General features: G+C 41.7%; 1 protein-coding gene across 1 annotated transcript; it reads right to left on the bottom strand.

Moving 5' to 3' along the window:
- Positions 1-678: 678 nt before the first annotated feature.
- Positions 679-1,348, bottom strand: LOC141497874 (claudin-6-like). The gene is given in 2 exon segments (XM_074200720.1): positions 679-1,035; positions 1,037-1,348. Coding segments are annotated over 2 exon segments (669 nt in total).
- Positions 1,349-16,784: the final 15,436 nt, after the last annotated feature.

Genomic DNA, 16,784 nt, shown 5'->3' on the forward strand with positions numbered 1-16,784 from the left:
TTCTTTTTTTTAAGCAAGACATACTTTATTCTCTAAAAATCTCCAAACAAGGGAAACTCCTCAAAGAGACAGAGAGGGAAGGGAGCAGCATGGTGGGAGGGAAGGGAAGGTGTTTTCTAGATTCTGGATTAGGAAGAGTTTTAAAAGCAGGATGCAAGAGTCAGCAGGGAGATCCTTTCCTGCCTTCTGGGAGTCCAGAAGAATCACAGTATCACAGTTTCCATGGAGACCAAGAAAGGCTAGTGGATCTTGGTGGTTCTATTTTTCCTGGGAGCTGCGGATGGCAAGGACAGAGCAACACTGGAGAACTCTGTATTTGAGAGGGTTAGAATTCAGTCCCACACCAGAGGATTCTAGCATTTCCAGAGAAATAGAATAGATCTTTGTGGTGCCATTATCCAAAGGAAAGATGCTGGTGCTCTTGGGCAACATCTCCATAACTTCTTATCCAAGGATATCTGGAAGACTTTACATCAGTAGCAGCAGTAAAGACCAGGAAGGGATGTGGAGTCATCTTCTTGGTTCAGTCACTCAAGGGGTTTAAAAAAAACCCCCAAAATCTCAAGACTGACAGGGTCACCTATAGATTTGTCTTGAGAGGGAAGCAGGGGAAAGAGGACCTCCCTTACCTTAGGGAGTCATTTGTTGCCCTTCCTTCCCCTCTCCTTCCTTCCATATTCACACATAATTCTTGGTTGGGTATTCAGAAGGACCTCGGGGGCCCCCTGCAGGAGGAGCAGAAGCAGAGTATCGAACCACATAATGGCTTGTACCCCTTGAGCTCCCCGAGGGGCAAGTGCAGCATAATAAGCCCCCACCTAGTAGAAAAAGGCCTGCACCTGCCCAGCCTCCGTATAGACTGTGCCCCAATTCCTGTTTCTGAGCCTCAGCCACCGCAGGGTTGTAGAAGTCTCTAATGATCATGTGGGCAGTCCAGCACAGAGGAATCAGGAGCAGGATAGCTGAGATGATGAAAATGATCCCTGAAGTCAGCACTAGGCGAGCCTTTGGCTCCTGGTCTTCAATACACGTGGTACCACTTGGCCCCAGCAAGGTAGACCAGCAGGCCCACCAGATCCAATAGCAGAGTGATGATTGTGAGGGCTCTAGCAGCCTGCAGGTCTTGAGGCAGGGCCAGCATGGAATCATACACCTTACATTGCATCTGGCCAGTGCTCTGGACCACACAAGTCATCCAGAGGCCTTCCCATATCACCTGGGCCACTACGATGTTATTACCAATGAAAGCAATGATTCTCCACATGGGCAAGGCGCAAGACACTATAGATGCTACCCAGCCCAGTAATGAGAGGATCATGCCCAGGATCTGGAGGCCGGCAGAAGCCATGATTGGTGGCTTAGAGAATACCTGCTTCAGAAAGAAACCAGTGCAGCCCGAGATCAGGGGTGAGTCTTTTTGAATTATTCAATGGAAATGATTCCTTAATTTCTCATTATGACTATGAAAAAAGATACACATAATATCTTCAGTATAGTGCCATGGGAGAAGCTGAAAGGGGGAATAGTGGATAGATAATTTAAACTGAAAAATCTTCCTAATAGCAGTTTATGATATGATTCACATTAGAAGAGCTCTCAGAATTTAGAAAAATCTCTCATTTCCTTTCCTTCCCACTCTAGGCAAAAGATTCCTTTCTCTGGGCCATCAGTAGCTATTGGTTCTTTTGAACAAGTTCTCTATGTATTAACCTATGATGCTGTCTTAATGGGCAAATTTTTAATTTCAGGCTCACTTTCCTCATCTATTTATTTTGTTGTTGGCCTTCATTCTATTTTTTTTAAATTTTATTTAAGGCAATGGAATTAAGTGACTTGCCCAAGGTCATACAGCTAGGCAATTATTAAGTGTTTAAGTCAGATTTGAACTCAGGTACTCCTGATTTCAGGGCCAGTGCTCTATCCACTGTGCCACCTAGTTACCCCTGTTGTCCTTCATTTTAGAAGATGACTCTGACATCAAATAAATGTCATGACTTGCAAGTAATTTGGATTAAAGAGAGGAGGTGCTGTACAAAGACACTATTCTCACTATCTCTTCCAGAACCATCTGAATCTAGTGGCCAGATATAGTAGGAACAGGAGGACAGGTTTTGGTCTGGATGTAATGGTAGACCTTGGCCTTTAAGATTCCCTTATCACCCAGGCATCTAGGTATCATTAGACTTAGAAGTTTTGACTTAATGTCAAAGATCCCAACTGGTAGCTATACCTTCATTCAATTGGATACACCTCTTGTGCTAGGTGACAAACATTTATCACTAGGATACATCAAGTATGGGAACTATGGTTCCACTCATGCTTGAAGACAGATCTTCATTAGAAGTTAAAACTATCCTAACCTGTCTCATGATGGTCTATTCTAATCAGCTTTGCAACTATATTTCCCCTGGAACCAAAGACTTTGGTTTCCTAGAAGCTCCCAGGTGGATTATGGGAATAATTGTAGGATGGCTAGTCATAATTGCTTATAGTTGGAACTGTGAAGGCATCTGATTGTCTTTGAATCTACAACTTCCATTCTTTTTTTTTCTTTTTCCAAGTCAACTAGTATTTTATTTTATTTTTTTGCAACAGACTGGGAAGACCAAAAAAAGGCACATGTCCAGTCCTTGCCTACCATGAGTTCATTTATTGTCTCTCCCTCTCCAGCTTCCATTCTTTTTTTTTTTAGTTTTTTTTTTTGGTAAGGCAGTGGGGTTAAGTGGCTTGCCCAAGGCCACACAGCTAGGTAATTATTAACTGTCTGAGGCCAGATTTGAACTCAGGTACTACTGACTCCAGAGCTGGTGCTCTATCCACTGTGCCACTCAGCTGTCCCTACAGCTTCCATTCTTAATGAAAACATTCTTGGCAAATACTTTCAGTCTTGTCAATCTTACACCAGTCTAAGAATCTCACCTATAGCAGCAAAATACAAATGCCTCTCAATCATGGCTCCAGTTTTGAAAACCAACAAATAAAACAAGGGTTTAATCATTTCACCTACCTTCCAGGGCTGTTGTGAGGATAAAATTGATTCAGAGAACCATGGTCATGGGGCATATTGGAATCAATTGGAAACAAATTTTGTATTTTTTTCCATTTTTAAAATTTTTCTTTAATTTATTTACACATTACTAAAATATTTTTGTTTAAGAGTAAACATAATACCCCTCCCCCACAAAAACATAAAACCTCATGAGAACTAAAGTAAAAGAAATATAAAAAATGTGTTTCAATCTGTGTTCTGATACCTTCAGCTCTGTCTTCGGTGGATCACTTTCTTTATTATAAGTCCATCATAGTAGTTACTTCCATATTTTTCCACAGTTGCTGTTGCTGACTGTAATTCCCTCCATCCATTCCTCCCCAGTACCATCTATTTATATTTTCTCTCTCCTTTCACTCTGTCCCTCTTCAAAATTGTATTGTGGGGCAGCCAAGTGATGCAGTGGACAGAGCATGGGTCCTGGGTCCAAGAGGCCTCAAGCCTACATCCCACCCCAGAGACCCAGCAAATACCCAGCCCTGTTGTCCTGGACAGGCCACCCAATCCCAGCATCTTGCAAAAAAGTAAAAAAGAAAATGTGTTATATCTGACTATCCTCTCCTATGATCTACCCTCTCCTCTATCACCCATATCCCCCCCTTCCCCCGGTCTCGCTTCTCTCCTTTTTCTTGTGGATGTTTGTACCCTATTGAGTGTGTATACTGTTTCCTCTCTGAGCCATTTCTGATGAGAATGAAGGCTCCCTCATTCCCTCTCGCTTTCCCTCCTTCTATACCATTGCAAAAGCTACATGAAATATCTATTATATAAAATATCTTAGCCTATTCCACCTCTTTTTTGTCTTACTCCCAGTACATTTCCCTTTCACTCATTGACTCCATTTTTACCATATATTATATCTTCAAATTCAGCTCTCTCCTGGGCTTGGTCTATAAAAGCTCCTTCTACCTGCTTTATTAAATGAGAAGGTTCATATGAGTATTATCAGTATCATCTTTCCATGCAGGAATACATGTAGTTCACCATCATTAAGTCTCTCATATTTTGCCCTTCTCCTTCACACTCTGTGCTTCACCTGAGTCCTGTACTTGAAGGTCAACCTTTCTGTCCAGCTCTGGTTGTTTCAACAGGAACATTTGAAATTCCCCTGGTTCAATGAAAGTTCATCTTTTCCCTTGGAAGAGGATGTTCAGTTTTGCTGGGTAGTTGATTCTCAGTTGCATTCTAAGCTCTTTTGCCTTCTGGAATATTATGAGCCGTATGAGCCCTTATATAGTTGCTGCTAAGTCTTGCGTGATCCTGACTGTAATTCCATGATATTTGAATTGTGTCCTTCTGGCTGCTTGTAATATTTTCTCTTTGACTTGAGAGTTCTGGAACTTGGCTACAATATTCCTGGGGGTTGTTCTTTTTGGATCTCTTTCTAGGGGAGATTGATGGATTCTCTCAATTTCTATTTTGCCCTTTGCTTCTAGGATATCAGGGCAATTTTCCCATAGAAATTCTTTAAAAATGATGTCAAGGCTCTTTTCCTGATCATGACTTTCAGGTACCCCAATAATTTTTAGATTATCTTTCCTGTTTAAGAGTAAACAAAATACCCCTCCCCCATGAATATAGACTTGCTTGGGCGATAAAGTAAAGGGAAGAGAAAAAAAATTAAAATTAAAAAAAGAATAATAGTAATAATTGTAGGTATGGCCAGGTGGCACAATGGACAAGGCACCAGCCATGGAGCCACAAGCATCCGAGCCCACATCCAGCCCCATAGACCCAACAATCACCCAGCCGTGTGACATGCAAGCTACCCGATCCCCACTGCCCTGCAAAAACCTAAAAGAAGGAAAAAAGACCCAAAATAAAATAAAATAGTAATAATAGTAGGGGTGGCTGGGTGGCAGACAGAGCATTGGCCCTTGAGTCAGGAGCACCCGGGTCCAAATCTGGCCTCAGACACCCAAAGATCACCCTGCTATATGGCCCCAGGCAGGCCACCCAGCCCCATTTGCCCTGCACCCTCCCCCAAATAATAATAATAATAATAATAATAATAATAATAATAATAATAATAATAATAATAAATGTGCTTCAGTCTTTGTTCCAACACCAACAACTCTGTCACGGCTGGATCTCATTCTTTATGATAAGTCCATCACAAAAGTTACTTCCATATTTTTCCAACGTTGCCATTGCTGATCGCAACTCCCTCCTTTCTTATTTCTCCACTACCATGTACTATATTTTCTCTCTCCTTTCACTCTGACTCTGCTGTAGGGTAGCTGAGTGGCACAGCAGACAGATCCCTGGTCCTGGGGCCAAGAAGCCCTGAGCCCCCATACCACCCCTTAGGCTCAGAATCCACCTGGCCCTATAGTCCTGGGCAGGCCTTCAATCCCAGTCCCTTGAAAGAAGTAAAAAAAGAAAATATGTTCTATCTGACCACTCTACCCCCATGGTCCATCCTCTCCTCCTTTATTCACATCCCCACCCCTTCCCCTTGCTCCCCCCTCCTTCTTACTCCAGATGTCTATACCCCATTAAGTATATATGCTGTTTCCTCTCCTAGCCACCTCTGATGAGAGCAAAGGTTCCCTCATTCCCCCTTGCCTCCCCCCTTCCATATCATTGCAATAGCTCATTGTAATAATAAAAAAAATCTTATTATATGAAATATCTTGGCCTACTCCCCCTCTCCTTTTTCTTTCTCCCATTCCATTTCCCTTTTTTCCTATTGACTCCATTTTTCCACCATATTTTATCTTCGAATTCAGCTTTCTCCTGTGCTTCAACTATAAAAGCTCCCTCTACCTGCTCTATTAACTGAGAATGTTCATATGAGTATTATCAGTGTCATTTTTCTATGCAGGAATACATGCAGTTCATCCTCATTAAGTCCCTCATATTTCCCCCCTCTCCTCCAATCTCCATGCTTCACCTGAGTCCTGTATCTGAAGATCAAACTTTCTGTTCAGCTCTGGCCATTCCAAAAGGAACCTTTGAAATTTCCCTGGTTCATTGAGAGTTCATCTTTTTCCCTGGAAGAGGACATTCAGCCTTGCTGAGTAGTTCATTCTTGGCTGCATTCTAAGCTCTTTTGCCTTCTGGTATATTATATTCCAAGCCCTATGAGCTTCCAATGTAGTTGCTGCTAAGTCCTGTGTGATCCTGACTGCAGCCCCACGATATTTGAACTGTGTCCTTCTGGCTGCTTGTAACATTTTCTCTTTGACTTGGGAGTTCTGGAACTTGGCTATAATATTCCTAGGGGTTGGTTTTTTGGGATCTCTTTCTCAGGGGGATTGGTGGATTCTCTCCATTTCTATTTTGCCCTCTCTGCTTTTAGAATACCAGGGCAATTTTCCTGTAGTAATTCTTTGAAAATGATGTCAAGGATCTTTTCCTGATCATGACTTTCAGGTATTCCAATAATCTTTAAATTATCTTTTCTAAGTCTGTTTTCCATATCAGTTGTTTTTTCAATGAGATATTTCACATTTTCTTCTAATTTTTCATTTTTTTGGTTTTGAAGTATTGATTCCTGATTTCTGGTAAATTCATCAATCTCCCTGAATTCTATTCTTTGTCTGAAGGATTTGTTCTCCTCAGAGAGTTTTCTTATCTCTTTTTTCCATCTGGCCAATTTTGCTTTTTAAGGCATTCTTCTCCTCAATAACTTTTTGAACTGTTTTATCCATTTGACCTAAGCTGGTTTTTAGCATGCTATTTTCTTCAGCATTTTTTTGGATTTCCTTGACTAAGCTGCTGACTTCATTTTCATGTTTTTCCTACATCTCTCTCCTTTGTTTTCCCAGTTTTTCTTCCAGCTCCTTCATTTGATTTTCAAAATCTTTTCTGAGCTCTGTCATAGCCTGAACCCAATTTCTGTTTTTCTTGGAGTCTTTAGATGCAGGATCTTGTGCTTCCTCATCTTCAGACTGAGTATTTTGATCCTTCTTGGGCTCATGAGCAAAATATTTCTCAATGGTCTTCCTCTTATTTCTCTGCTTGCTCATTTTCCCAGCCCGAGCCTGGTTTTGGGGTGCTTCCTGAGCTTTTGGGATACTCCCACAAGGGTCTCAGTGTGTGAGGCTCTGTCCTCCCTCCTGGTCTGTGAATGATCATAAGCGGCCCCTCTTTCACGGGGCTGAGGTGCGGGGGGGCCCTGCTGTTCTATGGGGGGGCTAGACTGTGATCAGGATATGAATGTGGTCAGAGCCCCAGAGTCCTGTTCCAGGGGCAGAGGACAGAGCTCTGCAGTCTCTCTCTTCACTCCCCTCCCTCAGCTCAATGGGCTCATGCCCTGGGGACTCCTGCTTATGGGTTCTGCCTGCTTCTGTTTCCTGGATCAGGGCTGGGGAAAGATGATGCTGCTGGCTGTGTGCCCTGAGGGCTGGGCTCCACGTGCTCGCTCTGGCAGAGGTCCCCCGCTGTTCCCCCACTTTGTGCCTGGTGCTCCCTGGGGTGCAGCTCAGGAGACTCCCCCACTGCTGTGAGCCATGGCTCCCAGCACCCTGGGGCTGCCTCCGGGATACTGAAGTTCTTTTGCTCTGGCAGGCCACCCCTCTGACCCTGGGGAGCAGAACCTTTCTGCTCTTTTCCAGGTTACCTTGAGTAGGAGAACTGCCTCAATGGGTCCGTTTGTAGGTTCTGTCTCTCGAAAGTTTAGAGTCCTTAGTTTCACGTTTTATCTGAGAGCACCTAAGATTTGATCCCTTCTTGTTGCCATCTTGGCTCCACCCCCCTAGATTATCTTTCCTGAATATGTTTTCCAGACCAGTTGTTTTTTCAATGAAATATTTTATATTGTCTTCTAATTTTTCATTCTTTTGGTGTTGAAGTATTGTATCTTAATTTCTCACAAAGTCATCAACTTCCTTTAGCCCCATTCTACATCTGAAGGATTTGTTTTCCTCAGAAAGCTTTCTTATCTCTTTTTCCATATGGCCGATTTTACTTTTTAAAACATTCTTCTCCTCAATAACTTTTTGAACTGTTTTATCCATTTGACCAATGCTAGTTTTTAACATGTTATTTTCTTCAACATTTTTTTGCATCTCCTTGACTAAGCTGCTGACTTCATTTTCATGTTTTTCCTGCATCTCTCTCATTTCTTTTCCCACTTTTTCTTCTATCTCCCTCACTTGATTTTCAAAATCTTTTTTTGAGCTCTGTCATAGCCTGAGTTCAACTTCTATATTTCTTGGAGTCTTTAGTGGCAGGAGTTTGGACTTTCTCATCTTCAGATTGAGTATTTTGATTCTCCATGGGACCAAAGTAATTGTCTATGATCAGGTTCCTTTTTTTTGTTGTTATTTATTCATTTCTCTAGCTTGTGCCTAGTTTTGGGATGCTTCCTTAGCTTTTGAGTTTTATTGGGACACCCCCCCCACACACACACACACAAAGAATTCAGTGGGTGAGACTCTGTCTGCTCTCCTGGTTTGTGAATGACCACATGCCTCACCCCTCTGCCCTGGAGGCTGTGGGGGCAGGGGAGGGTCCCTGCTCTATGGTGGGCCTAGACTGTGACCAGCATCTGAATTTGGTCATAGCCCCAGAGTCCTGTTCCAGGGACAAAGGACAGACTTCGGCAGTCTCCCTCCACTCTCTTACCTTCAGTGGGCTGAGCACTTAGGGTGCAGCTGCCTGGAGGCTCCTGTTGGATGGCTCTACAGGCATGCTTCGTTTTCCTGGGATCTGGGCTGCACTAAGTGCTGGTCATGGTGAGGGTCTGGGCTGTACTGAGTGCCGTGGCAGTGCTGAGGGCCTGGGCTTCAGCTCGTTGTGGCAGAGGTCTCCCTGCTGATCTTCCAAGTTGTACTTGGTGCTCCCTGGGGTGCAGGTCAGGAAACTGCTTCTGCTGCTGCCTGGGGCTGTTCCTGGGATGCTGAAGTTCCTTCCCTCCTGTGCAGTGCTGCTCTTCCAATCCTGTGGCATAGAGCTTCCCACTATTTTCCAGGTAACCTTGGGCTGGAGAATTGCCTCACTGGATCTTTCTGTGGGTTCTGTCTCTCAAAAATTTAGAGTCACAATTTTAAGGTTTTTGAAATTTTTTGGAGAGAGTACCTAAGAGAGGCTCTTCTTCTGCAGCCACCTTGGCTCCACCCCCCAAATTTTGTAAGTCTTTAGTTTGCATTGTAAAAAATATTTCACTCTCCCTTTATCCCTCTGTTAAAATACTTTGTCTTGACTTTGAGTCTAACCTTGGCCATATTCTCTTTTGGTAAGGAGCAGCTAGGTTGCTCAGAAGCTGAAACCACATCCAAGAGACCCCCCCCCCCTCACTGGAATCCAAGACACTTACACCCCTCCCCAAAAGGCAAACTCTCCAATGAGGGACTTGTGCAACTCACAAATCACTACCTCTTCCCATGGACCCTGAGGGGGGATTTAAGGTGACTTTGGGAAGAACTGGGGCTCTGTTTTTTCCAGATTCCTGCTGAACCTGGCAGCTGGCCTGCCAAGATTAATAGCAATCCATGTGACTTTTCTTTAATCTCTTCTTACCTTTTCTATTACTTTCTTTTGTGTTGTAACTTCTTTTAATAAATCCCTATTTTCTTTTTACACCTGCATTCCTGGGTCAAAGAGTGATTCTTCACAAGTGTAATACTGAACAGGTGGCCACAAAATGAGATAATATTGGTTTTAAGTGTTTTGTAAACTTAAAGGGCTTATGTCAATATTAGTATTATAACAACTATCATAATCTTTCTGGTAGCTTATGGTAGGATCAGCAAGGTATGTGTGTGGGGGAAGGGTGGGGAGACAGATACACATAGAAGAACTATGTGACCAGTGAACATCCATGGAGGGATACATGCAGGGGAATTTGCAAGCTCAGAGAATGCCATGGAGAGATACACTGATGCTACAGATCTATTGGTATCTTTTGCAATGGTCATCAGGGAACTTTTACAGATAGGAGGTACTTCTGAAATGCCTTTTCAATCATTCACTCATTCATTCATTCATTCATTCATTCATTCACCAGGCAGGCTGCTATATTTGCTGTGCAGGAGTCCTTTGCTGCTCTGTCTGTTCTCCTGGTCATGACTACTTGCTCTCTACTGGTCCCATCCTGGGCTGCTCTTTGTTAGGTTTCCATCATTTCTTTTACTGGAGTTGTAAGCTAAAAACTGCTTATCCTCTGACCCTTCCCAGTAAGGGGAAGGGTCTGCCTACTCTTGAGCTTGAGAATTCCAAGAATCTTCTAAGCCTTTTGTGATCCCAGGCAGTTTAGAACCTAGATTTAGAGCTAGAAGAAACCTTTAAGGTCTTCTAATCTAAGACCCCCACTTTAGAGATGGGGAAAATGAGGTCCAGAGAAATGAATTTACCTGCCCAAGTCATAATAATAAGCAGCAGAACCAAGATTCAAACAGAGGTTCTCTGACTTTAGATAATTAGAATAGCCAGCTCAAGTTTTGTTTTACAAACATTCTCTTATTTGAGCCTTATAACTACTTTGGGAAGTAGGTGCTATGATCACCAGATGAGGAAGCTGAAGTAGACAGAGGTCATGTATTATGTCCAAGGTGTCTACTCTCATATCCTTAAATAGTTTATTAATATTTTTTTTTAGTTTTTGCAAGGCAGTGGGGTTAAGTGGCTTGCCCAAAGCCACACAGCTAGGTATTATTAAGTGTCTGAGGCTGGATTTGAACTCAGGTCCTCCTGACTCCAAGGCCAGTGCTCTATCCACTGTGCCACCTAGCTGCCCCATATTAATATTTCTTGATCTCTATAATTCTGATTAAAAACAAAACAATTCTCCTGTTAGCTTTAACTAAGCACAGTATGTTCAGAAATGTTTATCTGTCTCCCCACAGGGCTGGTCCTTTTTCAATAGATCAAAGGGAAAAGGTCTTCTCTGTAAGATCTATTCAAATGGGCATCTCAAAGGATGGCTTTCAAGTTGTGTATTAGGTGAAGAGTCATTCTTGAGAGACTGAAAAACTGTTCTGGTTGAATCAGTGACAAACAAATGTATAACCTGATATTCTTTAGGATGGAATTTATATTTCTTAAGTAATACATTTCTAATCAGAAATTTGTCTCTTAAGCTTTAACTAAGGGTTAAAAAATGCAGTCTGCTATGTAAGGTCTGTCTCCTAAAAATGTTGACTTCATCTGTGTCAATATCTATCTGATTATCATAATGTTAGTACCTTGATCAACACACTTTAAGATAAGAGACATCTTGGATGAGCAGAGAGAAAACCCTATTGTTGTTTGTAAACATTTACTCTTCAGCATAAGTGAAATTCTTGTCAATAGGAATTTTCAGTAAATATTATAAGATTTGAGAAAATTGTATTTGTAAAACCATGTCATCTATGTGAAATCTCATTGGCTGGCTTCCAAAAGTTTTATTGCTTTTGTCTAAATTGTATAAAACCTCCCCAAAATGTTGGGAAGATGTTGGCATTTGTAAGGATGCCTTCCACCCATGGGTTCTGGTAAGATCCTAGAGAATTAAACTTCATTTATAAAACTAACTTTATTGTTTTGTTTTAGCTAAAGAGAAATTATGGTTATCAAAGGTCACATAGTCATTCTTTGATTCAGGATTCGAACTTGGGTTTTCCTGACTCTAGTTCCAGCTCTTTATAGTGTGTTCTCTAGCAGCCATTACACTATTTGTGCCCATGCAATACTCTTACCTTGTTACCACTTCTTTCTCTTCTTTCCCAGAACTAATCCACTTCACCAGCTTCCATCTGCCTTACTAAAGAAGAGACAAATTGATTATTAACTATTTAAAAATTGAACTTTTATCAGCAATAGAAAACAACTAAAACCCCTCATCTTGGTGTGGAGCTGACCTGAGGTTTCCTAAGGCCATACATACAACCACGGGCCAAGCCTGGAACCCATCTTCTTAAACTAAACAACTTCAAAGGAAAGAACATAGTTTCTGGAGGGTAGGGACAATGGCACTTTTGTCTTTGGATGCCCAGCACTTATATCAGTTTTTGGTATAATCACAGTAGGTAATTAATAAATGCTTATTGGATTGAATTGAAATGAGGGCCCAATACAGAAGATATGTCTGTCACCCAAAGACTAGCCAAGAGATGTTTGGGAAGGTTCACTGCCAGTTGACTATGAGGCAAATTTCAGAGACCATCTAGGTCATAGAGGGGCTAAGATCTGCATTGGAGAAGGAAATCCATTTACTTCTGACAAAATCATAGATCCTTGGAATACTGGAGAAAACAAATATTGCAAAATTTATAAAAAATACCTAAGAAACAAGCATTTGACCCTATAATTGAGTGAGGCTAGTCTAAATGTCCCTTCTACGCGGGGGTCTAGCCTCCGTGGGGTTCTTGGAACCTGACAGGAGGGATAGAATCAGCAAAATGAGTTGAGTCAACAAATGGGTATGGGCAGGAGCAGGCTGACTGACTGTCAGCTGCTTGGATTTATTTTTATAGTTTCAGAATCATGTATGTTTCAAGCAAACAAGTAAGCTGAGATCATTTCCTTGGTTACAAGAGTGTACAATTTTCATCAACAATCATATAGTTCATATGGTTACAAGTTTTAATCATGTGATTACAAGTTTAAGTAATAATCATATGGTTAATTGATTTCTTATCCCTACTCAGACCATGATGACCTTAACCTGTCTGTTACCATATTTATTACTACATTGTATAATTGTTAATTCATTTAAAGTTATTAATTAAGCAATTCTTTTAATGGAAAGTTTTTTTATATTTTTGTGTAGGTAATGTTTTTAGATACACTTCCTTAACAATCTGTAGTGAGGGTCTTTATGCTTGTCCACCCATCCATTAACTCTTACAATAACCAATTTTTCTTTCAGGCCTTGTTGGTAGAAGCCACAGTTTCTGTGACTTTTTTATTCTTTCCCATGAAACTAAGGCTGCTGGAGTTCACATATCGGTCACCTGTACTAACTATTTTCTCGCCATCTTTTTCATATATTCCTGTGTATGGTAAGGGGGGGCAAAACTATTCATTTCCCTGGAATTCTATCTGACCCATCTTGTATCTGTTTTCCCTGTATATATTCTGGCATCAACTTGTAATTCCCAGGTGTTGGGTTTTCCAGAGATTTCATAATGTTGAAGCCTTTTGTATACCTCAGAGAGAGGCAGTCCTGTTAAATTTGGACAGAGTTTACAATCTGTTTTATTCAAGGAATTTTTCTGAAATCCTTCCTTGAGCCTTGAGTCTTCTTGCTGCGACTGTGTCAAACAGCTTAGAGACCCTGGCTCCCAGTACTTTTATTCTGATTCCTTGATTCTATGAAAGCTATAACCAACTAAACTAAATTTTAACTAACTTGGTCATTTTAGTTGAAGACAATCCAATAAACATTTATCAAATGCCAGTCATTGTATTAGGTTACTGAATAATGAACCAATCAAATTATTGCTATTCAGTTGCTTTTGTGATGAAACAAACTTTCCACTGGGGCCAATGGGCGACAATGTTGAATACTTTTTTAAACATTGTTGAAGGCATTTGTTTTACTCAACTGTTTCTTTTTGTTATGAAAGACACTCCTACTGTATTAGAAAATGAAGTGTTAGAAATGCAATTAATGTTGCAGTGGATAAAACCCAGAGTCAGGTAGACTCATTTTTTTGAGTTCAAATCTAACCTCAGATATTTCTTTGATGTATGACCCTGAGAAAATCATTTTACCCTGTTTGCCTCAGTTTCCTTATTTGTAAAATGAGCTGGAAAAGGAAATGGGACACAACTGAACAACAACTTCTTGATCCTAGGTCCCACACTGTCTCCTGGACCATTGTACTTCCATCACATTAAAGATATTTATTTTTCAATATAATCAGAAATTGAAATCTTCTCTACCTTAGTTCTTACATTTCTCTCACTAGACTCTATCTTCATTTGGTACAGAACCACCCAGTTTGGTGTGCTTTCATCAGAGAGAGGGCCATGTTCTTTGAGGAAAGCAGAATTGAAGCATCTCAAAGGAAATTTGAGGTAAGTTTAGAGTACCTACCCAAGGTGTTCACCTGGACTATTTGTGCCCGACCTGTGGCAGAGTATTCTGAACTCAAATTGGTCTGATCAGCCACAGTATGACACCCTATAATTCATCTCAACTTAGGGATGTCATTTTGGTGTTCTTCAGTAACAAGAATACAAGAACCATCATCTGAGTTTCCCAGGATCTATTTTTGGAAGGAACAAGAAGCTTTATAGCAGATTCTAATAGAGCAAAGACTCATTTTCCCTCCCAAATAGAGGGATGCCAAGGCATTCTCTACCATCAGTTTTCATTTCCATCCTTAGGCTAAATGATCAAAATGACAACTATAGCTCCACCCTGTGGCATCGCTGAGGCAGCGCATCCAGCCAAAGAATGTGAAGCTCTTCCATGGAAATAAATGCATGTGTGTTCCAAAACTTGTCCTGGAAGGATGCTTTTTAAGATCAAATCAACTTTGCATATAACTGGAATGAAGAAAATAAAATATTAAAAATCAAATTGTCCTGATTATCTGTGAAAGACTGGGCAAACTGATCAAGACAAGGATCCCCAAATTCCCATGATGGAAAATACTTTTCACCTCTGGAGAGAAATGATGAACCCAGAATGCAAACTGAAGCATATTATTCTCACTTTTTTTTTTGCCTTTTTTCAACATGTCTAATATGGAAATGTTATTTACATGATTTCCCACATGTAATTGATATATTGCTTGCCTTCTCAATGGATGGCAGAGTGACTAGAGGGAGGGAGAGAATTTGGATCAAAAATTTAAAAAACCAATTGTTTATAATTTTTATATATAATTGGGAATATATGATGAAATTATTTAAAAAATTTTAAAACAATGCTAAAATGAATAATTTAAAAAAAAAAGATAGACTCCCCAAATAAGATATAATTGACATCTCACTAAGGTGGCAGGAATTTCTTACATTTTTTTATGTTTTTTGGATTTACAATATCTTCAATCCTCAAAGAGGTTACTTTGTTTTTTGTATTCCCATGTTTGAGCACAATGGCCCATAGTATCTGGCTCATAGAAATTACTCAATAAGAGTTTGTTGCATTGAACTGAACTGGCCTCTGTTCTTAACCTTATTCCCCTGGAGAGTCAATGTGACATTTAGGAGAATCAAGGAGAGCTAGGTTCAAGTATTTTGCACAGTATCTGGAACATAGAAAATATATTCAATTGTCTAGAAACTTTATAGGTTAAAGGACTTAGCCAGGATCACAGAGCCAATATGTATAAGAGTAAAAAATTTAACCCAGATCTTCCTGGCTTTGACGCCAGCTGTCTGTCCACTATGGTGCTCTCTGTCTGTCTCAATGACTTTGCTTTTCTCTGCCTCTTATTAGAGAGAGAGACAGAGAGACAGAGAGACAGAGACAGAGACAGAGAGAGAGAGAGAGATGGATAGATAGATTAGATAACTCTTCCCTGTATCCTGATGCTTCATGAACTCCCCAGAAGCATCTGGGGTACAATTCATACTGTTCATCTCACACATGTTTATATACTCATTCTATATACAGACACATAATGCACATATAATTCAGGGGTCTTATCCATGTAGAGGATATGCACATATGTACACACATACACACACACTCTAATTCATATGGTAGACCGCTGCCCTGACCTGGTTTTCTTGAGTTGCTCTATTTTTCAGGATAAAGCTCCTCCTGAGCTAACATAACCTGCAACTTCTAATCCTAACTAAACTTTTGGGGTGCCCTTGAGAGTAGATATATACCCGCAAAGCCCGTATTCATCATTCTGGGCAGTCAAGACCTTGTCATTTCCAAGGGAAATTCATGCTGCCCCCCCTGCCTGCCGGCTCCCTCAAGAACTCCTCCCTTTCTCACCCTTTCCCCTCCCTTGTAATGATCCCTTCTTGTGATGACCCATAAAATATTCAAGGTTCAACCTGTGTTAGAGGTTCTTTGTAAATAAGGAGTTCTGACATACATAGCTTTTTCTTTCTCTAGTAAGAAGACACTTCTCGTATCTCGCGGAGTCCTGACTTTCGGTGGATGTTGTATCTATCTGTCTCTGTCTGTCTCTCTCTCTATCCCTACCTCCATCTCTGTCTCTCTCTCTATCCCTATCCCTATCTCTGTCTCTCTATTCCTATCCCCATCCCTATCTCTCTCCATATGTCTGCACACACACACACACACACACACACACACACACACACACACACACACACACAGTATACATGTGTGTGATTACACATTTACACAGACAGGCATGCACACAGATACAAAAGAATCAAGTTCAGGAGGTGAACTGAGCTGTTTTATTTAACTGAATTATTTTTATTTTATTATATTAGGATTAACTGTGCTACACGTTCGGTATGTGCACTGGGCCAAGGAGCAGAGCCGCTCCCGCCTCGGTGTCCTCCTCTGCGGACAAGGACGGCCGCTGTCTCTCCGGACCCCCGGCCCGGCCCGGGGACAACGGACCCACGGGCGGGTGAGCGGACTGAGGCCATCTGGGGGGGCCCCGGGGCCCCGTCACCGCGCCTCGCCCGCGCGCCCCAGAGCCTGGGCCGCGGCCGCAGCCGGGAGGGGGGAGGGGACGGCCACGGAGGACTACAAGTCCCAGAGGGCAGCGCGCCCCCTTCCCCGCTTCCTGAGGGACCGGCATAACCTGGCCCCGCCCAGAAGGGGGCGGGACTGACGCCGGGAGGGGGTGTGGCCGGGAGGAAAGGGGGCGGGAGAGGGAAAAGGGGCGGGGCCTGCGCCCTAGGGAAGGAA

The sequence above is a fragment of the Macrotis lagotis genome, chromosome X (genome assembly GCF_037893015.1).
Source record: "Macrotis lagotis isolate mMagLag1 chromosome X, bilby.v1.9.chrom.fasta, whole genome shotgun sequence".
Taxonomy (NCBI): Eukaryota; Metazoa; Chordata; class Mammalia; order Peramelemorphia; family Peramelidae; genus Macrotis; species Macrotis lagotis.